Source organism: Elaeis guineensis, chromosome 4 (genome assembly GCF_000442705.2).
Source record: "Elaeis guineensis isolate ETL-2024a chromosome 4, EG11, whole genome shotgun sequence".
Classification (NCBI taxonomy): Eukaryota; Viridiplantae; Streptophyta; class Magnoliopsida; order Arecales; family Arecaceae; genus Elaeis; species Elaeis guineensis.
Window position 1 is genome coordinate 23,320,046 of NC_025996.2, and position 24,961 is coordinate 23,345,006.

Below are 24,961 nucleotides of genomic sequence, written 5' to 3' on the forward strand. Positions count from 1 at the left end.
TATATATATATAATATATATTATATATATATATATAATTTATGCTATGAACTTTATTAAGTCACGCACATGGGACCTTCTTGGAATGGCAGGTATATATATATATATATAAATATAATTTATGCTATGAACTTTATTAAGTCACGCGCATGGGACCTTCTTGGAATGGCAGGTATGGTGGTCTGATGTATTATATAGTTTGACATCTTGAACTTTATCTGCTCAATAGCATGTCGACATATAGACATGTGGTTATAAATATTAAATCATAAGACTAAAATTACTAAAATTATTATTTTTTAAGCCTCACTTGTAAAGAATATTTTGATGAAATTGCAGGTTATATGTACTTGATAGAAGTTTTCTTCTACTCCCTATCCCTTCTGTAGTGCATGATGTCTCGAAGGCATCTCTATCTTATTTTCATATCTATCATGCTCAAAAGCTCCATTTCTTGGGCTGATGCATGTATCATATTTAGGATGAAAACTCATTTCTCAGGCAGAACGTAGTCAAACAAAGGAGCCTTAGTTTCCTGTAGAAGAAAAAATAGAATGAAATAAAAAACTGCATTCACGTAGAAACTTCTTTTGGTGCACATCCTAGATGAGTTGTAAATTGGGTCATGCACTTGCCAAACACAAGTATTGGTGAAATATATAACATACATGCTCTCATTAATTGCATAAGTACAAACAATAAAAAGGACATATTATAGCCAATCAGACTTTAGTTTATTGGTAAATGACCCCTTCTTAGTACAAATTCCAAGAATAACAAGCATTTTGGGATTCAAAATTTAAAATTGAAATTTCAATCGTATTCCACCTGAAAACAGATACAAGAAAGCACGCACACTCACACAATCTTTTGAATTCCCATTAGTTTTTGCACAATAACACCTGCGTCTTGGCACTCCAATAAAACAGAAAATCACAATTCAAAAGATTTGAGTGCATCTCCTTAGATCATAGAGATTGCTTTGAATTACACTAAATATTAAAAAAATTCTTGCAAAAATGCATTATTTTGTTGTGATAGAGGAAATAATATATAAAGTTCTTTTTTTTAAAAAAAAATTAAGATGAGGTCAACAATCATTCTGACCTAGATGAAATAAATGCTTACCAAAATCCTCATTTCATTGTTTCTCAAAAAGAAAATCTCTATAGGTCTCAAGAATTCAAGTTTTAATCCAACTAGATCCTAATCAACACAAAATTAAAATTAGCTCAAGATTCTGCATCTAGCTTCCTAAATTGAGATTCGGCTTGGAACTCATCCTGATGGACCTGATCCACCAAGTGGGTTCAGATCTAGGTCTAAATACGGACCTCTAATCCCATTCTGATCTATCCAAAAAAAAAAATCACATTTTTATTAAAACCCGGGTCAACCTTTGCCCCGACCCAACCCTTACAAACTTGCAGCCCAAGGCCCTAGGCTTGTCTGTTTCCCGGGTCCCTTTCATCCGGGCGCACCCACCGACGAACGTACCCCGCGCAGCAATGTTTGGGTGGACCACGCCCACCATCCAAATCCCACGCCACATTAACCCTTATATTTCACGAATTCCCGATTGCGCATTATCCACCGTGTACGTGCTCTGAGATGTACGCTGGTCTACCTGGGCGTGGTCCAGGCAATAATCTCTCGGCGCAGCACACGGGGCCATCCTGGAACACCATCACCGTGAATCTGGTGGACCCCGCGGAAGCATTCGACCAACGTCTTACCTACCGATGGCAAGAAGGCGTTGGAGCCTCCAGCGTTCTCCTACGCACCAAAAAGCCGTCGCGGGCTCCTCTCCTCTCCTCCGTCCCTTGTCCAACTCCAAACCCTCCTTCCTTACTTCTCTCCTCCCAATGCATCCCTCCGATCCCCAGATCCTCTTGCTCTCCTCTGCCGATCGCCGTCGGTAGCTCCCGTTTTTGATCCGATGGCCGCCGGGATGGATCTGGCCCACGGAGTTCTCAGATTGCTCGTCTTCATTGCCTTGATCTCGTTATGCGTGAGGGTTCGCGTCGCCGCGAGGCCGGACAAGGAAACCAGAGAGAAATTCTACGGAGAGCTCGCCAAGGGGGCGTCGCACAACAGCTCCGGGAAGGGAAGCTTCGCCGATATTTTCGATCGCGTGCTCGATAAGGAGTTCTCGGACACTGATGATGCGTCCGAAGGTAGGGGGATTTAAATAATTTTTCTCATTTTCATCAAGAACCTCTGAATGTGGCCTTTAGTCTTTGTTGATGGCTTCAAGATTCCGAAACTAGGGTTTTATGTGATCTTTGGACATAGGTTTGAAAATAAGGGGACTTGTTCTTGTTCTTGATTGGTTTTATATGGAAGAAACATTTGCTTCAAGAGGATTAGTAGGTGGTTAGGGGAAAGATGGATTTCGGAATTGAAATTTAGCATATGAATATGAGGCCCCGGTATCAGAAACTAGTTTCACCAGGCTTCTAGGTTCACATTTTTCAGATTGTTAACTGCCTGCTTTTTGAGTACTTTCTCATTTGTGTTACTTTCTGGAAGCATAGATTTTTGTTCTTTGTGTTGAGAAATTCTGCAAAGTTGGTTGGTCTGTATTTTGACCTCCGCTGTCAAGCAATAGAGGAAAAAAAAAAGAACGGAAAGTGAAAGGAAAAAAAAAAAAAAAAGAAAGAATGGAAGGGAGAAGAAAAAAATGAAAGGAAGGAAGAAGGAAGAAAGGAAAGAGAAAGAAAACTGAGGAAGGAAAAAAGAAACAAACGTAGAAGGGATAAGAAAAAGAAAGAAGAAAAAGGAAAGGCAGGAAGATAAGGAAAAAGGGAGTAAAAAGGGAGGAAAGAAAGAAGAACAAGAAAGAAAGAACAAAAAGAAAGGAAAGGAAAGGAAAGAAGGGGAAAGAAAAAGAAAAGGAAAGGAAAGAAAGGAAAGGAAAACATAAGGGGAGAGAGATAGGGGGCACCTATTGGACTCCTGTTTGGGACTGCCACCTTGGACAAGGTGGGATAATGGGACATCTCATTCCATGAAGAAGCCGAGACACAGCCGTCCTATGGGGTTTAAAACCTTGCATATAGTTATTTAGAAGAAGAGACTCTTAACTCTTAAGTCTTAACATAAGAACACTATTTTGAATATAAATTTTTTAACTCGAGCTAAATTATATTTTCAGTGCTCAGAGCTGTTATCTACCAATAATTATTCTTCCATATGAAATTTATTTCTTGTCAACTATAGAAACTTTGTTTAAATCTGAATAAGTGTGGTTACATTACTTGATTATGAAATGACGGGTATACAAAAAGGCCTTTCCTATTTAAGAACTCAACTGAAAAGGTGTTTTCGAGAAAGACTCTTAAAAAAAGCAGAAGCAATACCAAACACTGGGATTTAGAAGCCCACTTAAAGTAACTTGATTTTTTAGAGTGTCTCTATGTGGATCTACTGGTCTTGTATTCTAAATTGATTGTTACTACAAGTGAAAGAAAATGAACTTTTGTGAGAAAGCAAACCTCGGGTAATTTTCTTCACTTTTGTATGAGACGGTATTTTTAGACCGTGCTTGTACTCGTGATACATGATATACTCCGCTACTCTATCTTGCATCATTGAACTCATAACATTATGCTGATGCATTTTAGCTTGACCTTATCACTACCATATCCTGTCTTTATCATATCACCATATCTATGAACTGCAGTTTATACTTAGATCATGTTTTTTTTGTTATATCGCTTCTTGTTATGCATTTTGTACTGCCGATGAGCTGATTCTCAAATATTTTTCAGGAACTGATAAAAGCAGCTTCAATAACAGTGTTGCAGAAAATCAAGTAGGTGTGACTTTCCCCTTATCCCCTCTATTGACTTGTATTTTTTTTGTTGCCAAAGCTTTCTTATGTAGAAAGGTAAGTTATTTCTAGTTCTTCATGATCTCAAGACATTCTAGCATGATGTAATTCTAAAAGATCAAAGATTGAAAGGATATTGCATCATGATCTTGAGGACTGCAATGATCAATTCATTTCTGGTATCACTTGGTCTAACCATATTAATCTAAACTGTTGTTCATATATGTGGAAAAGATGGAAATTAATGAATTTCATCTGCAGAATGGAAAGCAAAAGTACACTTGAAAAAGACAAAGGCATGTCCAATCAATACTTTCACATAAAACTATGTTAAAAAATTGTAGTTGTAAAGGGTATCCACCGGCACATTGGTGCTCTATAATACTGCATTAATTGTGGCCACACACTTTCTTTCACTATTCTTTGTGTAACTATGTTTCATGAAGAAAATGTCCATCTTGTTTTCTCTTTCAGAATATGCCTCAGAAAATTGTTAATGGTACCTTGCAAGTGCTAGAATTGACCAAACAATAATCTTTCATTTTTGCTTAGAATTGCTTGTCTCTCCCTATGACCTACTTTGTGCTAGCACTTACGAAATTTAAGGAATAGTCATATCCATCGGTGGCTCCATGTTGGTATTACATGTACTTTACAATGTTATATTTTCCATGATTTTTACAGATTGATTAGTTATTCAAATTGTGCAAGGAATCATAAAACTTCAAAATCCTTCTTGTTGATCAATGCTTTTGTGCAGTCTTTATAAATTTTTAGTCTGAGGAAGAAATACGAAATAGTCCAGCAGATCCTTATATCTCAAGGGACACTTTCTTAACATCAAAAACCAGTGTATAAAATCCACTTGATCTATTTTTTTACAAATTTCCTATCAAGGATTAGGGTGATCCATGAATTTCAAGTTCCAACCCATGGTATATGAGAAAGTCGAAGTGCAATTTATGTGTCTTCATTTTATGATGGTTGTAACAGGTATGAGTCTTTTTTTTTTTTTTGGATATGGCTGCTACTATAAGTTGATGATATGGGCTTGGCATTGTTTCCTTTAATTAATGCAGCATCTTGCTTGCATTACTATGATTAGGGTTGATTCAGATTAGGAGTTCAGTTTTGGAGTCCAGATCCATCAGGGATTGGCTACCTTATGTTTTCCAGTTCCCTTTTTCAAATGATTAGAGGACAAGCAATAGCAAAACCTATAATTATGTAGTGCCCTAGAGGCCATATATTCAAGTGGTGAATATAATAAAATTAACCTAGTGGCTTTTGGAGGTTTTGTCTATCATCTTGGTATTAGAGCACCAATCTTGTGCTACATCATGTTTCCAGTGATTTTTTTGGGTAAATAATTGATGATCCAGAGTTGCAACTTGAGAATACACTTTAAGCAGGGCTGGAAGCAAAATTTTAGCAAAGGCTTAGTCAATTCGAGTACTTCTTTCTATCAACTCTTCAAGCTCAATAACTCAAGCCTTTGACTAACCTTAGTAAGATCTTTGTGACTCAACTACAATGTTGGTCACCATTGTGATAAAGCCAATTGAACAAAAAATGGAAAATTTGCAAGATCCAAGCTTTGATACAGAAAGCAAGGTTCACTGTATTGTACGGCCTTGTACCATGTGTACCATATTGTAACAGAACGAAGACTTGGTATAGGAGGTGTCCCAAGTCTCGGTGTGTCGAACCGACCCTATACTCGACACATTATCACTTTACCAGCATGATACCGGTATAGGGTCCGATACTGAGATGGCAAATCTTAATAGAAAGTATAGATGTCAAATCATTTAGCAATCATAAAGTCATTATCTCGTGTGCAAAAGGGAATCCAAACCAACATTGGTAATTTTTCTAGAGAGATATCACAATTCACAAGTACAAAGGTATGAGTCTCATCGTGCTGCTCCAATGGGAAAAGAGTTTGTTAAAGGCCTAATGATTCCAGCTGAGTTCCCTGACTATGACAATATGAATGGTAAACTTGCTCAGCTTGTCCAAACTTCTATGGTGTTTGAATTTTTGATTGGCAGATTTTGTAAGCGGGCATCGTTACAAAATTCATCATGAGAGAACAATAATAGTGACAGTTTTAGTTGCAAGACTGCTGAAGAATAGGTTTGATGCTAATGGTCAATGTGTTGCAGTGAGCAAAGTTTGACCATGAAGACTAGGTTGTCTTGAAAGGGGAAGGAATGATACATTCCCAGTAATGATACCCTAATTTAGGGTTAATTCGGTGTAGGAGTCTAGTTTAGGAGTCCTAGTACATTGGTGATTGACTACCTCATGTTTCCTAGTTTGCTTTTTCTAATTATTGTAAGACAAGTAAGGGCGAACCCTATGAATATGTAGAGGCCACATTTTCAAGCAGTCATTTTAATAAAATTGCCTCCATGCCTTTGGAGGTCTTGATCCCCTTGAAATGGTTGAGTACTTCTTCCTGCTATTATCTCTTATTATCTCTTTCTTTTTCTAATTATTGTAGGACAAGCAATGGTAAATTCTGTGAATATATACTGCCCTAGAGGTGACAATTTCGAGCAATTACTTTAATAAGATTTCCTACATGCTTTGGGAGGTCTTGATCCCCTTGAAATGGTTGAATATTTCTTCCGGCTATTATCTCTTATTTTCTCTTTTTGTTTGGTTAAAATACTGTTGATTGGGAATTGAGTTCTTATTAGGACAAGAAATGGTTTATCATTTGGTATCATTTGCTTTTCTTGAAGGTAGCTATGGTAGTTCATTATTTTCAAGGGGAAGAAGATGATAACCGAAGTTTCGAATGAATATATATATATAATATATATATATAATATATATATATATATATATATCTATCTTAAGTTTACTTTTCAGACATTAGGTCGCAATAAATTATTCAATTTAATTTACTAGTGGAGTGCTTATACATGTGTCATCTTGCTGCAAGCTGAAATCATGGAGAAAAAGGTTATAAAGATGCTATTATCTATCCTCAAAGTCCTTGTAGAAGCTAATTTTTCAAAGAACACTTGCTTGGACCAATTCAATAAGAACTAGGTGGATGAAGCAGACACATGCTTTGAAGTGTTGCATGATCGTATGAGGTTAAAAGGGGGAAACCCTACGAGCATAATTAACAAGAGTAGCATTGCTGAGATTGGTATACAAAATTGGAAGAGAGTAGTCAAATGGATGCACTAGACAAGCCATAGGTAGTGCAAGAATCAAAAATGGGTGGAGAACTGGTTTTGCATTTTAAGTCACTATGAACAATGACAAGATGGCGCCTTTGTAAGGAAAATGTCGCAGAAATGCGTATATACATGGAAGGGTAGAGAAAAAGAAACCACATCAATTTTTAATGGGTATTGAGAAAATGTGTATGGTAAAGCCAGCAGATGGAGAGTGTAGCTCTTGGTTGGAGTGAATGTTTGAAACTGATATTACATGGTCTGTAATGAGTATGTCATTTCTTGGTAGGAGTATGGCATCCTTATTAAGCATGTGTATGTGAGATTTTATGGTTATATTTCTTGTGATTTCATGAACATCATCCTATACAAATAATTTTCTTGAAGAAGATATCAACTAGTTTCAAATAAAGGGATTTTCCATGCATTTAGTTCACTTATACCTAACCTTAGCTCTCAATGGCCTCGATTTTTTCTACTACTTTCCTGATTTTTTTTTTCTCTTTTTGCATGGTACACCCTATCTTATGCCTCTATAAATATTGAACCCCATTACGCATATTCTCAACTTAAGCCAAATAAGCTTGTGCTCTATTCTCTTCAACACCCTCTGGCTTTACTTGCAAATATGCATTAGGGTGGCGGGGTGTAGGCAAAAGATCTCCTTTTCATTTAATCTTCTCCCTCCATAAACAACACTTGTAATTTCTCAATTTTCGGTCATCTGCAAATTATTTTAAGAAAATATATTACATGTTTGCACAAATCGTGGCCTAGCCAACTACCTCGTGTATCTGCAATGTTATGTTGGTTGCACTATGAACCTTGTATACCACTATCTTCTCACTATGTTCAATTTTCGGACCAGGCTGTGGCTTGATTTCTGATATTACCGATTGGGCCATGCATTAACATTTTGTGCTTTTCAGGCTGTTTTGGAGACTGTAGCTATTATCACTCATGACAAGGCAAAGAAAAATGATACTCTGGAAAATGAGGGTTCTGATGACATGACAACCTTGATAGACAGAAAGGTCTGTTGATTTCTTATTTAGCTGACTGTAGCTAAACACATTTCATTGATAATTTTATTCTCAAGATGTCTTGCTTCAGAGTTACTTCTGAATTTTCTGAAGAATTTTTGCCTTAGTTTGCTTTTTCATTTTGTGGCAGGACAATGTATTTGTGATGTCGAATCGAAAATCAAAATATCCAGTGCTTCAAGTAGATTTAAGGTCGATATGATTAATTTTATAGCATGGCCTCAATCTGATTTATATATCTAGCATATATCTTACTGTGTTTTCCTAATAAGATATTGGTGATGATGCTTTCTTGGGTGATGTTATTGAACATTTCTACCAGTGATTTAAGCCCTGTTTTGTGACAATGCATACTTGCAGGTTGATTTCAGATCTAGTGGTTGTGATTGTTTCAGCTACCATTGGTGGCATTACCTTTTCCTGCTTGGGACAGCCAGTAAGTACTCATATGATATCCTTGAATCATGATTATATCTCATTGCTGACTTATGCTGGGAACTTATTTCAATAATGATTCTGCTATTTTCATAGTGCTTCTTTAAAGGTTTAGTATGAACTTTATAATTATGATTGCAAGGTCATTGTTGGTTATCTTCTTGCGGGATCTCTAATTGGTCCAGGTGGCCTGAACTTCATTAGTGAAATGGTGCAGGTAATATTTTAACCATTTAACTCTTAGTTCTTTTTGATGAAGTTTGTTTTTTCTGTTGCTGCTTCAACTGCATGCTTTTAAGCTTTCATCCTTGCACAAATACTGTGTTCCTCATCTTCACTACTCTGTGCCTTAACCAGGTCTAATGTAGCAATCGTTCCAAATTTTCTAGTCATAAATCTGTTTAAATCATCCTCTGGATGTTGTAAAACATTGAAAATAATTAAAAAAAAGCAGCATGGTAATTGAGTCTATCTTTACAGATACATAAAGGGCACAATCTTTTACATTTATTTTATGGTTAGATGTTCATATGCTCCTGTGGTTGGTGTGCTTACATGCTTATCTTTACATATCAATTATATAAAAACGTGTCTCAATCTTTTTAATTTTGTGCAGCTTTGTTATATGAGCTATTTATATTGCATATCTAAAAATATTTGCAAGGTACTTTATCCTGTTTTCTGCCCTGCACTGCCCTGGCTGCCAACACCCACACCGCTCTTCCTCCTCCTCTCCCCTACCAAAACACATTCAAAACAATAACCAATCCCAATGTACTCATGCCTATCCAACATTGTGAGGCTGGTTTTTCAAAATTTCCTCACACACCATTGCATATGTATACACATGTTATGCAATTGATATGACATCCAGAAGTTTGCATGGTTGATGCATTCAAGAAATTATTTTGCTGCTGCCTGATTGATGAAACTGATCAGAGTGAGTATAACGCAAGCAGCTTAATGTCAGCCTTCATTTTTTCTTTTTTTTTTTTGGGGGGGGGGGGGTGGTGGGGGCGTGGAAGAATATATTTTTTCTCTGAAAACACTTGTTTCCAGAATCAAAAACATATTCGGGATTCTAAAAATGATTCAGAACATCCTTGTAACTAATATTGCTGATGTGGATCATCTTGTCTAGTCCCTGCTTCAGGGCTTTGAGCCATTGAAGTGGACCATTGTTATGTAAATCAGAAACAACACTGAACCATCTCTATTTATTAATCCCCAGTTTGTACCTATCGCTTCATATATTGTTTTGGTTTGCTTTGGTACCCATGCATTTAAAATAGTTGGTCCAGATTTGGGCAGGTTACTGGTGGTACTGGTTTAAAGAAAGGCTCTTAGAGTTTATCTGAATTTCAGGACTTTTCTTAGTTAACTTGATGAAGCAAAAGAAGGAAAGAAATCCTTCTCGATCTTGGGTTCTATCTTAAATACTTCAGCATTGCTTCCTCTGTGGATTCATGGAATTGTTATCCATCTTAAATTGTTTTAGTTGTTTTCCTGGCCACTGCTACCGCCACCATGCTCCTGCGACTGTCACTGTTACACCTCTCTCTCTCTCTCTCTCTCTCTCTCTCTCTCTCTCTCTCACCCTCCCTCCCTCCCTCCCATACCCTGGGGCAGAGGGGAGATGCTGTTCCACTTCTCTGTAACCTTTGCTAGCTGAGGTTTTTGCAGAGCCATGATCATAATGTTCTCTTGAACATAACAAGGCATGAGGGGGTGAAAATTGTGGGAGCTAGACTAGGCCCTTATGTGGGCCTGTTTTGTGCTGTTATAATTCTTGGTTCTTACCCGTTACTTGATTAGGATCTTCAACAAATTGGATGCGCACCCAAGAAACAAATTCCACTATGCTCTATTTCCTAGTCATTTCTCTTGGATTCTTATGGGTTCTGTAAGCTGCATTTTGGTCAAAAAGAGAATCTGATATTTTGATCTGTTTACCTTTTCTTGATATAGCTTTATGGAGAGTGTTGGGGTAGGGGACTAAAGAAGTGATTGAAAGATGTGATGGTGTTCCTTGTGGGTTTGGGAAGATACAATGGGCAGAAAAGTTGGTGCTCAGCCAATAACAGCTTGTCCTTTTCTTTTTTCCTTGGAAAAGTAGGAAAAATGAACAAAGCAAAAGATGTAAAAAAAGAAAGGTGCCATAGACTTGTGGTATTAGATAAGCATTTGCTAATCGGCTATAGACCTGTGAAACTCAAAAATAAGTCTCTTATGCATTGTTAAATCAACAGTCAGATTAAAGCATTCAAAGAACTTTTAAAAAAAGTGAAAAATGAAAATATGGAAGCAAGAGCCATATTACTTTTTGTATTTCATATTCCTTTGCAGTCATCAAATGTTAAGGTAATATGCTGGTTGCCAACTGATTTTTAGTCTTGGTTTGGAGGCTGATTTTAATAGAACTGTTGCAAAGTGAAAAGGTCTCGTTACACAAATAGCAAAGTTCAATTTCAGGTCATAACTATTTTTGGATGCTTGTGTTCATGTTAAATAATTAAATCAAGTTATGAAAAGCAACCTAAGTCATGCAATGATTATAAGATGCTATAAAGGAGGTATTCTGTGATCAATTATTAAGGAATTGAGGACTTAAGTGTGAGATAAAGGTTGATGAGAGAGGCCTTATTATAGATAAATCTGAGCAGATGCCATTGATTATCTCTTTTTTTACTTATTTCAGTGTTTTCAAAAGGCATCTAAAGAGAATTATCACTACACATGTAAACTAATCCAGAAGCACTCTAAAGTCACTTTTGTGAACTAGCAATGGTGAATGTAGTTGATAAGCCAATTAGGCATTCATTTTCTGGACAGATATTGGTTAGAGTTTCCTATGAAATAGACCCCAGGACAAACAAACATCTATGTGGCATTGATGGTGGGAACATCAATCGGCTATTATCTTTAAATAGCCTAACAGCAGTTTGAAAAGTGGGATCTTTGCCGTTTTCTAATTGGAGCTCCTCAATCTATAGGCTACTTTAGAATTACAAATATGGTAAAGTGGGGAATCTTCTCTCTTTTCCCATTAATGAAGAAGTTTTGTAAACCCATAGGCATTCTCTAGTAACAATAACTTCTTTCACGCCCATCATGAACTATTCTTGTTTTTATGTTACCACCTCAAATGCATCCTTTGCATTCAAATTGTTACACCTTTCATTTCCTTGTTTCTCTGCGGATGTTCAAAGTAAGGTTTGCTGAACTAGTATTGGAGGTCATATTGGTGGATGACCAGTTCGGCAGGTATGGGGCTGTATAGTACCGTTCCAAGACATACCAAAATAGGAAGAGCTAGAGAGGGAGGGGGAGAGGGAGAAGGGAGAGAGAAAAAGAGATGGAGGGAGAGGAAGGGGGAGAGATAGAGGTCGAGAGAGAGGGAGAGACTGTTTTCATTGAAGGGGGGTGGAGGGAGGGAGAGAGAGAGAGGAGGGAGGAGAGGGAGGGAGAGGATGAGGCCGTCGTCGTCATCGAGGGGGAGAGAGGGACTTACCTAGGAGACCTCGGTGGTGTTGGTGAGGCGGGCGGGGATGGATGCCCTTAGGGTTTCAAGGGTGAGGGAGTGATGAAGCAACGAACTGAACGCTGGGGCTGGGCCGTTGGGGTAAGGGCGAGGTTTTGGTTAACTGAAGTTTCCAAACTGTTATATTGAATCATGCTGGCAGCCAATTGGTCCAATTCAATATGCCCCGAATTGGCCGATTCAACATGGTTTGGCTAACACTGGACCAGAGAATTGGTCAGCACCAACTTTTTGGAGTTATGGTTAAATACCTAAATTTCTTAGTGTTGGAAAGGTATAAGAGTTTGTTTTCTAACCTCATCGTTGTGTATGTATGGAATTGTGTCAAGATTCCACTTATGGAAATTTGTGAAAAGACTAATTTGTGATCCAAGTTGCAAAAGATTGTATCTGTTAGCTGATATATTTATGCTATCTGAATCTCCTTTAGTGTCAATTTTAGTTGCAGGAAACTTCTATCTAGGCATATGTATCCACTTTGGAAACTCCATAGAAAAATGCACCTAATTCCTTATTTACGCACACCTGCTCCTGATTTTGGCAACTGAGGTGCCAATTATCTTTATCAAGTGTTCTATTTCATGATTTTTGTCTTTTATTCTTTTTTGTACATTCCTATCAGGGCATTTATAATCACTTTCAACATAAGTGAGTGATACTCATGTAATGAGAGAGCCTTGTGAAAAGATGGATGTAGCCATGAAGTATCAAAAAAAAAAAAACTTGGCGTGTATTGTCCCTCAGAACATGAAATCACTTGATCAGTGTACCCTAGCTTGAATTCATGGAATAAATTGTTGGTTACTACAATGGTAACAAGCGAAAATTAATGGAGCTACCTATGTAACATTGAGAATTGAACATTTTTTTTCGTTTTTTTATACTCTGTTGCAGTATTTAGAAATTAAACATGTCTGATGTATCAATTTTCATTGTCTTAATTATAAATGGATCATATGTTAAGATCTTGCATGATAAATGTGGGAATATATCTTATTCAATTGTCGTTTAGTGAAAGAAAAGTAAATTGACAATGTCTCCATGAGGTAATGATACCAACAACGTTGTGCTTTCTTCATGGAATGCTAGATAAGTAGTATATAAGAAGTTAATTTATCTAATGGAAAAACTCTTATGAAACTTAGAAATATATAGAAATGAAGAATAGGCTAATTGGAATGAAGGTGAGTTCCTCCAACACCTGCAACTTTGAAGTTGAACCATCTGCTGATGATATGGATTATCTAGATCCTGGGATTGAGTATCTAGAGAACAGACAGTGGGTTTCTCAGAATGCAATTGTGGCTCATGAAGATGATGTAGTCAGAAGTTAGTCTTTTCAGGATTGCTTTGAGCATGATATACTCATTTCTTGGCTAGTTAATTGTATCCTATGTTGATGAATGAGCTGGAGTGTGGGAGACAGGTGGTGTACTGTTTGCCAATTCTGTGATCTAGTGAATATGTTTGTTTAGTGTATGTTTGTTCCTGTGAAGGCCCAAACTCTGAAAAAATTTCAATTGCATAATTGACTCGTTGATAATGCATTTGTCTTTCGATTCTTCTTATCCATGTCCACCCTCAGTAGGACCACGACTAGAAACCTCTACCATTCCTACTTCTTTGTAGTATCAAGGGCTGTCCTCTTATTCATATAAATTTGTGTAAGTCCAGCAGGTGGAACCCTTTGAACTCTGGAGTATATCTCATATAGAGAAGTCACCTCGTTGCTAGTCAAAAATAGGCTTGAACACTCCGTATTCAGGTTTAAGACATGAGAAAAACCTTAGCAACCATAAATTCTTCTCTTTGCTTCCTATTTGTCCAAGTTTCACTCATAAGTGGCAGATTTTTACAAGTCCTCAGGAAACCTTACCAGAGATGAGTAATGTTCAGTAATAGGCATATCTTCCTTGTCAAATTTGAAAAATCTTTGAAATTAAGATACACAGGCTCTGCTCTTATCTGTGTCAGTTTAATACATCATGCAAGTGAACCCTATGTCTTCTTTAATGCTGTGAGAACTGATTATTGGAGCTTATTTGTGTTATTCCTGCATATAATAGTAATCTAAAGAGGGTAGAAAATTGTGTATTAAAAAAAAAAGGGTTTAAAATTCATTTTTCTGCTGTCCTCTAGGCCTAAAGGACAACTCCTAACTGTTGCAATTATATTTTTTGTCATTCTTTTAGACAGATTTCATAGGCAATCTGATCTGGCATCAGCTTTGACTCCATTCATGCAGAAATCTTGTGGAGAATAGCTGCTATAACCACTTTCCTGCCTGCTGAAATATCGCAGTTCATAATCTGCTTGCACGAAGCTTAATAAGTAATGTTACTTATAGAGAGCATATTATGACTTCACTCTCGAGGCCAAAGGGGAAAATTTTCAGTCTTTACAAGCTTCCACTATCTGACCCATTTATGGGTTGTTAACCCCTTCTCTTCTTGTTTATTGACCTAATTTGAAGAGTTCTTGAACTTGCTAAGATGTGATGATGCTGATCACACACAACGAAAGAGAAGAAAAGTGGAAAGACTGTATATCTGCAATAAATCATTTGTATTTCATTAAGGGACAAAAGAATCTCAAGAAAGGTCACAAATGATTGCAAATCGCTTTACAGGTGATCTGTTACCATGGCGAGTCATGAAGCAGTGATAATGGATTGTAAACTGAGATCCCAAGGTAGATATTTGTCTGATATTCGTCCACCACATGTTGCTTACATGCAGAAATCAGCATATGAGAACCCCTTTGAGGATGAAAATTGTTCTATAATATAATGTGTTTGGTGTTTATGTGCCATCATTTTCATTGTGGCTTTGAGATAAAGCTTGTAGGAGAGATGAATTAAGTAAAGGTAAGCTCTATTGGGGTGACCACTTCTTTTGCGAAAAACTGAATAGAAACAGTCAAAATGAATAAAATTTGAATTGTAGTTGTTTGTACCAGTATTTTATATGTATAAGAAAATTGATTATCTTACTGCTATGGGTTAATGTTGCTGAAGTGAAAGATGACAGCTCCAAAACCTGAATAATACTTATATTATCTTGAAAATGTAGTTCTCTCCATTCTTTTGGCATGTTTGAATGTTGTCTGTTTCATGCCAGTGACATCTGCTTTACTACTAAAATATTGTGAAATGAACTTTCTTAACTTTTCTATATGTACTTCTATCCAGCAATTTTGCACTGAAGTAACGTCTACCATCATTGTATTTAGTGTCATCTTTTGATAATAGCTCTTTGCATTTCAGGTTGAAACTGTTGCACAGTTTGGTGTGGTCTTTCTCCTTTTCGCATTGGGCCTCGAGTTTTCCTTGACAAAAGTAATTCATATTGAACTGAAACCCTCTGTAATTTGAACATGATTGGCAGTGAATCTTTTCTAAGCTGGAAGTTAATGCATTCAATTGCATTTCACCAGAACACTTATTCTAGTTTTACTCACTGTCAGTTAAAAGTTGTTGGGACTGTTGCCGTTCTGGGAGGGCTACTTCAAATAATTATTTTTATGTTCCTATGTGGCCTAACTGCGATGGTATGACATGATGAATAGTTTCTATGAATCCAATTGCTGACTAACGTTCAAGATTACCATTATGTTCATTTGATAGATACCTGTTTTCCCTAAAAGCTTTAAATTGTTTTCTGCCTTCAGATATGTGGAGCAAAATTATCTGAGGGCATTTTTGTTGGTTCCTTCCTATCAATGTCATCTACTGCAGTGGTGATAATTTCAAGTCTACCCTAAATAATTTCATAGTACAGTTTACTATAGTCTGACCTATGCCTGTTAGTTCTAATACACTGCACTTGTTTTATATGACCAGGTTTCAAAGTTTTTAGTGGAAAAAAATAGCACAAATGCTCTTCATGGTCAAGTTACAATTGCGACTCTTATTCTTCAGGTTTGGTTTTGCCAGCCATCTTGCTGCCAAACAATATTACTAATGGAATTTCACCCTTCATTTACATCAATGCTGTTTTCCCTAGCTATCTACTACAATTATTTCCATCTGTTCCCGAAATCTAAGCAAAAATTTTGATCAATAACTTTGATAATGGGTCTCTGAAGAAGTTTGTCAGTCATATGGTTCCAATCATTTGATCATATGATTAGTGGATTCTTTATATGCTTGCAATTATTTGACTGTGTTTTTTTTTTAAGTTATTAGCTGGGTAGACATGAGCTACCACCAAATGCCCTGCACTGATGAATCTTGGTGGTACTCTCAAAGCTGTTAGATAACAAAAATAATGGTTCTCAAAATATAAAGAATCACATCATGAATTGAAAGCTCAAAAGCTTAATTGTAAGCAAGGTTTTAAGTGCTGGCCCATGCTGATCCACGCCAGTCAATAATAGCACTTGCACGGGGGTGACAAGCCATTAAATCACTTTTTCGAAAATTCTTAGTTATAAGCAAGTCTTTTTTTAAGAAAAAAATTGTTGTAAAACTGCTCGCTACATGTATTGGCACGGAACTGGCACATGTTGTGCTCTATGACCAGCACTATCACCAGCATGGATACCTGAAACCTTGATTCTAATGCACATCTCCATGCTTATGGTTTATTTTCAGGACTGTGCAGTGGGTTTACTCTTTGCGCTTCTTCCAGTTTTGGGTGGTAACAGTGGCCTTTTCAGAGGAATAATGTCAGTGTCAAAGATGTAAGAGGATTCATTCTGGTGACCTGATATATTCTACTTTGATCCTAATGGTTCCTAGAAAAAAATGATTGCAATATGTAATTATCTTCCGTAATTTGGCAATTAATGTTAAGAAAAACTCTCTAGATATTTCATCGAATAAATCATTCCATATCTAAGATTAATTTCTGCAGTGATAATACTTCAGACGTGGGATTTGTGAACATTCTCATTTTAGCTGATGTTAGTGGTAATCAATTAATTACACTCTATGATGAAGTACTGAAGACTTCATTCACATGCAGGTTGCTGGTGTTGTCCATATTCATGACTGCTGCCTCCATATTGTCTTGGTCTTTTGTTCCTCGCTTCTTGAAGCTTATGATTCAGTTGTCATCTCAAGTGAGTGATTACCTATTCATGAATTCAAATTGTTTGGTGGGTTTGGAAGTAGAATACCTGCTTAAGATGTGTAAGTGAAAAAGTTGATGGAACTCATGCATGTCTATGTTACTTATTTTAGCAAAATGCTAATATTGCATTTCTGTTTCTTCTTTGAGAAACTACATGCTATTTCATGCGAGTATAGGTGAATAGTCTAGACAGAACTGTTTTGGTCCTGAATAGAACCTGAAGAATACCATGCTACATAATATATCATTGTATTTACCCCCTGTATTTTAATTTATCAGTATGTTGTGGTTTTCTGGTAAGCTTCTGCACATCATGGTGCTGCAGTGCTTATTAGGCCTGTACATTGTTTTTTTTTTTTTTTTTTTTTTTTTTTTTTTTTTTTTTTTACATTGCTGGAAGATCCCCGTTGTAAAATATTTCTTGTAATTTGGAGACATATATTGCCTCAACAAGTCTGCATGATATTTGTTGGCAAGCATACTGGAAATTTGTTAGAACAACTTGTCCATGCATTGTTTGCAGGATCTTTCCTTGTGTGTATTTCTGCTCAAAGATTAACTGGGCTGTTTAGGAATTGGGCCTTATAGTACAACTTGGAAGCATCAAAACTAGTGGAAGGCTACTTAGGATCAAATTGAAGTTGACCAAAGTATATTCTGTACATGAGGATCTGTGAGCTCTAATAATGAACATAGGATGGATGGTGCAATGGAGATTCTATGCTATCTATTCAACTGCAGTCAATTGTTTGGCTTGTTTAGCAACGTATTGGATTCTTTGGTTCCCATCCTGGTAAATCTAAGAAAGAAACACAGTATGGTTCAGTAAAGCTTCTTTGATCCCCATGCAACTTCTGTGAGCTGTTTAGATGGCTCACCAACCAGATTGACTTTCAAGCATTCCTGGTTTTTATATTATCTTCATTTTTGTGTTTTATTGTTTATCAATGCAACACTTCTGACAGAGTTCTGTGTAAAAATTCTTTCTTAATTGAATTCTTTAAATATAACACGGGCATTCTTCCATGCTTTTTGAGCTTTTTAAATTCAGCTTTACAATTATATCTGTTCAGTTAATATTCTGCTAATTTTGCAGACAAATGAGCTCTATCAGTTAGCCTCAGTCGCTTTTTGCTTATTACTAGCTTGGGTAAGTAAGCACTAAATGTTTCTTATCATCAGGCTGCAAATATTAGTATATAATCATCATTGGATATCATGCTGCAAATTGTATGCTTCTGTTACTAGTTTTTGTCTAGCATTAAGCCAGATCTGTAGATGATTGCTGGTAAAAGTAGCCTTCTAAAGGCGGTTGGGACTGTTCAGTCCCTTGAAAAAAAAAAAAAAAAGCCAACCTCCAACCAACCACCCCCGCCCCCGCCCCCGTGGCTAAAGTAATTCGCCAAAGCTTCCTGATTCAAGCTTCATCTTAACATGATTCCACTTGTCAGAAGCACACTGACTGAGTGCTTGAATAGAATTAAATTGTGTTGTTGTTAAATCTATTTATTTTCCATGATGCAACATGATAAACAGATTATATTTACTGTACTGACATGGACAAGTTTCAAAATTTGATACTAAACATTTTCATGCTAAGCAACATCAATTTTCTATAATGCTTTATCTCTAACAAATTTGTAGAGATGAACAAAAAATTATGTACCATATGCTGTAGTCTGCTTTTTAGAAAACAACGTCTGTGAATGGGACTTAAACCAACACTAAGGTTTGGTTTGTGCTTCAGATCACATATGGTTTTATTAAACCTGCTTGCATCTTCAGCAGTTAGCACTAGAGGGCAATTGAAACAGAAAACACCAATGAAGTCATTGCCGATTCTAATATTTGACATGTAAATTAAATTTCATGTCAGTGGCTCAATGGTTCGGTTGTCAAACCAATCATTTCATGTGAGATGTGTTAGATGAGATCAGTTGATTCAGATTCATGAGAGTGGAGAGAGGAGAGAGAAGGCAGATGCATGATGCTTGAGAAGAGGGTGACAAAAAGACTGTGGAGTATTGATTTAGTATAGTGGCTTGCCTTTTTGCCATTGGTTGCATTGCTGTGAAGAGATATGTGCTTATCTCTCATCTCATGCTGCCCGTACTATTTCCTTTTGAGGTTATAGACTGCTTCAGGCCCATGGTGATGATCCTACATTTTTTGATGGTGAATGGTTTGTCAATTTTTATATGTTACTCCAAATATTTTTTTTTTCTTGTTTTAGATTTTGCTGGAACCTTACTATTCCTAACAAATAGTCTTGTATTTACACCTGTTCCTTCCACCACATTATTGTGCTTTTAGTCTCAAGTATCTATTTTTCCCCCCAAATCTCACACTTCGTCCTTTTGTTCTCCTGTTTAACAAACTACACATTTTATTTTTTCAGTTTTAGAATATAAACCTGATAGTCGTTAACTGATATCATCCATCAAATCTTGGTACGCTTAGACCTTAAACCTGAGGCACCATCATGCAAAATCTTTACAAAGACTTCAGGAACATGAAATCCACAACGTATAGCAAGAAGATAATGATTTGTTAATCTTCATGCTAGTTTATGTCCTCCAAACTGAACATACACTAGTTGTATATCCTGTTTATGCTTTAAATACTAGCCAATATTTGCTCCAAGCTTTCTTGCTACGAGCATAACCCAAAATGAACCTAGAGAATAGTAATCTCCTGAACATAAAAAAGTCAACATCAGCTCTTTGATCAATATAGTCATTACTTTGTCTTGTCAAAGAGTCCTATTAAGCTGAAGGATTTCCAGAGAGCAAGATAATATACCTTCCTTTCCTACCTTTTGTAATGCAGAGCTAGTTGATTTATCATCTGTCAACATAATCGATTTTACATGTCCTAATTGTTTTTTTAATGCCTAATAGTTGTTATGATTATTACCTGCTAATGTATTCTGCATGGTAAATTCTCCTCAGTGCAGTGATAAGTTAGGCCTCAGTCTTGAGTTGGGTTCATTTGTTGCCGGAGTCATGGTATCCACCACTGACTTTGCACAGCATACTTTGGAACAGGTGAGCTTCTCGTTTGTAAAACCATACCATTCAGATTTGATCTTACTTTAAGATTCTTTTACTTATTTATTACCATTTGATATTTGTTATTCATCTTTTTTAAGATTTCCCTTGACTTGAAATTTCTTTCTTTCATTCTACACATCTTTAATTTACTTATATTTATTAGTTGTATGGGAGCACATCCACAGTTGGGGCCATAATTAAATAATTCCTCATTCTTATCTTTTCTTTTGTTTACTTGTCAAGGACCAAGAAATGGAACTGTAAGGGTCTGTTGGTTTTTGTTTCTGCTTATTAAAAGGTTCTTACAAGTAAGCAAAAAGCTAGGTTTTCTAGCTTTGACTAAAAGCACGTTTTTGACTTTCTTGTCGAAGCACTTATGGGATAATATTACAAGCTTTTTTTTTTTGGTAAGAAAGTACTTTTTTTGCTTTAAAGGTTACAAAAGCACCTTCTTTAAGCAACACCCAGCCCACCTGAGGAATCAACACTAAGAAATAATTGCTTTGTATTCTCATTATGCACCTTATTGTTAAATCCAGATAATCTTCTTCAAATAAACTAAAGGACTAGGAATACTAAAAGAAATGTAGAAATACCACTTGTTGAGCTCCCCTAAGAGTAAAACAACCTCAACCTCATGACAAGAGGATGTCGCAGTCTTGACATCATTAATTCACATGGTAATATAGCCCAACTAGGGTTTCTATTTCATCAATAATTTACACATGCTCCTTGATCATACTCATGAGAGAAGAAGAGGGCTTTTCCATGGGGTTGTTAAAGAAATCTTTATAATGAAATTCAGTGTCTACAATATGATATTGGTTATAATACTGGCCTAGACTATTTGTCTTTGTTAAGAAATTTGTCAGCTCCTGTCTAATTTGAATTGTTTAGTATGCAGTATTTTTTGACCTTTGTTCTTGAAAAGTAGTAGGAGTCAACTCTGGCATTGCTCAATTTTCTTTATTCAACTCAGACAAGTATAATTGGCATGCTGGTCATAAACATATTATTAGAGATGAATTTTCGAGCTTAGTTAAAGTGAATTGATTAGGTCATATTTAGGGCTGATTGGCAGCAGCAGTTCATATTTCCACCTATATTCCTTTTTTTTTTTCTGTTTTTTTTGGGGTGGGGGGTAAGTGGACTGTATGCTTTAAAGTTGAACATTTTATTATATCCATTCTAGGTGCACAATACATTATCATTGATTTAATTTTTACTGCTTTTCTGCATTGAAGGTGGAAGCAATCCGTAACCTCTTTGCAGCGCTCTTCCTTGCTAGCATTGGCATGCTCATACATGTACACTTTCTGTGGAACCATGTTGATATATTGCTTGCATCTGTCATCTTGGTTGTGGTAATTAAAACAGTTGTGGTAACTATGGTGATCAAAGCCTTTGGATACAACACCAGAACATCATTTCTTGTGAGTATCACTGACAGCACCTTTTTGATTGAACTGAATAATTGCTGATCCTATAATGATTGAGCATTCTGTTTTGGCCCTTCACTTTCACTTTGTTCGATCTCAAAGGTGGGTTTGTCGTTAGCTCAAATTGGTGAATTTGCATTTGTTCTCTTGAGTCGTGCCTCAAATCTTCATCTTGTCGAGGTAACTTTTCTCACCTTCAAATGATTACTGAATCTACAAGATACTATGTTTTACTTATTGAGTTGTGCTATCATCTGATTTTTCTCCTTTTCAACTTGATATTTTTTTTAAAACTGGTCACCTTTTGACATATATCAAGATTTAGAATTTAATATTTTAAACATGAAATATAATAAAATCATGATTGTGAAATTATAGACCTCCAAATACAGCCTTAATCCTGGTCTGGTTTTGTTCCTTCAAATTTTATTATCTTCACACTGCAATACATGATATACATTATATGTGGCAGTATGTTTGGGCTGCTGTAATTATCTGTTTATACAGGGTTATATGTGATCTTTACAACATTTATGCACACATCTCTTCCCATGGCACTTTGATATTAGCCTTGATTTGATATGTTAATTCCTCGTTTATTTAAGCTTTTACCATTTTCCTCTTATGCATGTTTTCTAGCTGGTCCTTGTTAGGTCTCTAAGACTCGTATTCTACTGTAATTTCTGTTATACAGGGGAAAATGTATCTTTTGCTTCTGGGAACGACAGCTCTTAGTTTGGTATGTTTTTTGCACATCAACACCCCTATTTGACCAGCATCGTTTGTTCTGAAGGTTTATGTTTATTTTCTGTTTTCCATTTGCTCTAGGTAACCACTCCTCTAATGTTCAAACTGATACCTGCTATAATGCATCTCGGCATTCTCATGCACTGGTTTCCTGCAGAGAGCAACATGCAGAATGAGGTGTGTTTGCTTGCTTTCTGTTATACTTTGATTATTAAGGTGTGGATGTATTCACATGCTTGTCTGTGTTATTTTGTGGCCAATAAACTTAAGTTGCTGTTCTAAAACCAAAACTAGGCTGTTTACATTACCTTCTTGGGAAACTCGAGAAGTTCAAGATTTGATAATTCCACAATATTTCCTGGTTTTCTAGATGGTCTAGTAGGAAGTGCACAATGACAATGACCATGAATTTTATCATTGTCCATATATTTGTTTTTTCATGCTGCTTTTAAATTTGATGCTATCTAGTATGTTATGTGTTTGGAATTGAACTCCTGAAAGCATTGAAATATTGAACTATGTAGTATCATGTTTTCGTAGAATACTACCGGTTTTCTTCTTTTAGGAGCCTGTTTTAAAACGCTTTGTTGTGGCTGAGATGCTGAAACAACTTATGTATTTGCCTAACAGCCATTCGTTTCTAAAGTTGCCTTTTTTTTCTTCCTTGTATTTTCAGGATAAAGCCACCATGCTTGAAGCGTACGACAGAGCAGTCTGATATCAGCTTCATGCATCTCTGATTCAATTGAAGCCCTTATGAATATCTGATTCTCCAAGCAGCAATTTCACACACCAGGAATATTGACTTCCTCGTGGATTCTAGGAAATTCTTTCAAGTGATAGGTATTGAAGGTCCAAGCGCCTGATGAATCTAAGCATGGCAATTGTAAACTAGAATTAGCTGCGACATGTTTGAATTGTAAATATGCCAAATGGATTTGACAATATAAAACTCTTGTAGTAAAGTAATAGTTTGAAATTTTGTTTAAATTGGTTCGGGAGGCATTTACAAGGGAAATATGGGTTTTTGTCCATTGTGAGGGAACATGGTATATCAAGCCATCAAACTCATGGTGTTCTTGGCATGAGATGAACGAGTGATGATCTTGAATGTCATTTTCAGACAACAATTTAATAAAAGAGCGAAGCCTCAGTTGATGTAGTAGTGGAAGCTCGTTTTATGAGTCTTCTTCCTGTTAATCTTGAATGTCGTATTCAGACAACAATTTAATAAATCTCACCTTCATTCGTTTGTGAGGTATTTAATAAATCTCACCTTTGATGTTATGGATCAGTAGTTTGCATGATCCGCAATTTACTTTGAAATCTATAAATTAATTTATCAAATATTTGGTGTAAAATACAAAATCTAACTCCTTTTTTATTTGTATTATGCAAATCATTGCTTCTGCAGGTATAGACCTAAAAAATGTTAATAATGTATTTTAAAGTATCAGTCGTCATCATTTCTACTAGATATCGCCAACTTCTTTACTGTGTTTATGCCTGAGACATGTTCAATCATCCGCATTTCTGCCCTCAATAATCTGGTATCAAGCATATTTTCTCAGCCTACCTTTCCTTGCTCCACGTTAGTTTCTCCATGCGGCTATCAACCACAAGTTCAAAAATTTGAATCCTTTTCCGAATATATACTATTATTATTATTTATATAAATTTTTTATTAAAAATAAAATGACTTGTTGTTAGATGTACTATATCCCAGTCATGTTGTGCTTGTTAGTATGCTTCAGTCAGTTTAATTAGAATAATAATTGTTAGGAATAAAATACTCTCAGCCGAAGTTCTTGACAGGATTGACCCTCCCAGGACTCCCCCGGCTTTCGACTGCAGATGGTATCTTTCCGGACTTCTCCAAACAGCCGGATTTTCACAGTACTGACTGAATTTTTTCGACGGACGAACTCCCACTGCACCACCCGAGCTCCTTCGACATGAGTTTCTCCAGTCATCTATTAAGCCGTCCCAAGTGCTCACTGAGCTCCGCCGTCAGCCGACCTTCTACGACTATCAGCTGTTCCCCGAATCCCTTCCAGACTTCTTCCAGCTAGATTCAACTCCAATCCGAACTACACCGGACTTCGTCAACAGCAGATTCCTACAACTACCAGATTTCATCCGGGCTCCCACGAGAGCCGGACTTCATCCTCGACTTCCATTGCAGGTGAACTTCGTCCGGACTCCTACGGGAGCCGGACTTCGTCCCCGACTCCTACTGCGGGTGAACTTCGTCCGGACTCCTACGGGAGCCGGGTTCCGTCTTCGACCTCGACTGCTGGTAAACTTCGTCCGGAATCCTAAGGGAGCCGGACTTCGTCCCTGACTTTGATTGCAGGTAGACTTCGCCCGGGCTCCTACGGGAGCCAGATCTCATCTCCGACCCCAGCTGCGGGAAGACTCCGTCCGGACTCCCGCGGAAGCCGGACTTTGTCTCCGACTCCTACTGCGGGTGAACTTCGTCCGAACTCCTACGGGAGCCGAGCTCCGTCCTCGACCTCGACTGCTGGTAAATTTCGTCCGGAATCCTAAGGGAGCCGGACTTCGCCCCTGACTTTGATTGCAGGTAGACTTCG

The 24,961-nt window shown here is 36.9% G+C and overlaps 1 protein-coding gene across 2 annotated transcripts; it reads left to right on the forward strand.

Moving 5' to 3' along the window:
* Window positions 1-1,747: 1,747 nt before the first annotated feature.
* Window positions 1,748-23,455, forward strand: LOC105043360 (K(+) efflux antiporter 5). 2 transcript variants are annotated; one of them, XM_010920880.4, is made up of 19 exons: window positions 1,748-2,176; window positions 3,773-3,816; window positions 7,964-8,068; window positions 8,208-8,269; window positions 8,438-8,513; window positions 8,655-8,729; window positions 15,319-15,390; window positions 15,519-15,602; window positions 15,723-15,791; window positions 15,895-15,972; window positions 16,648-16,736; window positions 17,021-17,117; window positions 18,225-18,278; window positions 20,080-20,175; window positions 21,426-21,614; window positions 21,723-21,800; window positions 22,315-22,359; window positions 22,449-22,544; window positions 23,044-23,455. In XM_010920880.4, the coding sequence occupies exons 1-19, from the start codon at window positions 1,939-1,941 to the stop codon at window positions 23,083-23,085; spliced, it is 1,689 nt and encodes a 562-aa protein (XP_010919182.1). In that variant the 5' UTR covers window positions 1,748-1,938; the 3' UTR covers window positions 23,086-23,455. The 2 variants fall into 2 exon arrangements, with proteins under 2 accessions (XP_010919182.1, XP_010919184.1); XM_010920882.4 differs by lacking the exon at window positions 1,748-2,176 and having other exon boundaries at window positions 3,774-3,820; window positions 23,044-23,357.
* The last annotated feature ends 1,506 nt before the right edge of the window (window positions 23,456-24,961 follow it).

What these genes read in the sequence shown, in the direction of transcription:
- LOC105043360 (XM_010920880.4), top strand. Translation starts at nt 1,939, where the DNA reads ATGGCCGCCGGGATGGATCTGGCCCACGGAGTTCTCAGATTGCTCGTC. An exon ending in CACAGCATACTTTGGAACAG is followed by an intron (nt 20,176 to 21,425) that starts GTGAGCTTCTCG and finishes TCTGCATTGAAG; the next exon opens with GTGGAAGCAATCCGTAACCT. An exon ending in CAAATCTTCATCTTGTCGAG is followed by an intron (nt 21,801 to 22,314) that starts GTAACTTTTCTC and finishes TCTGTTATACAG; the next exon opens with GGGAAAATGTATCTTTTGCT.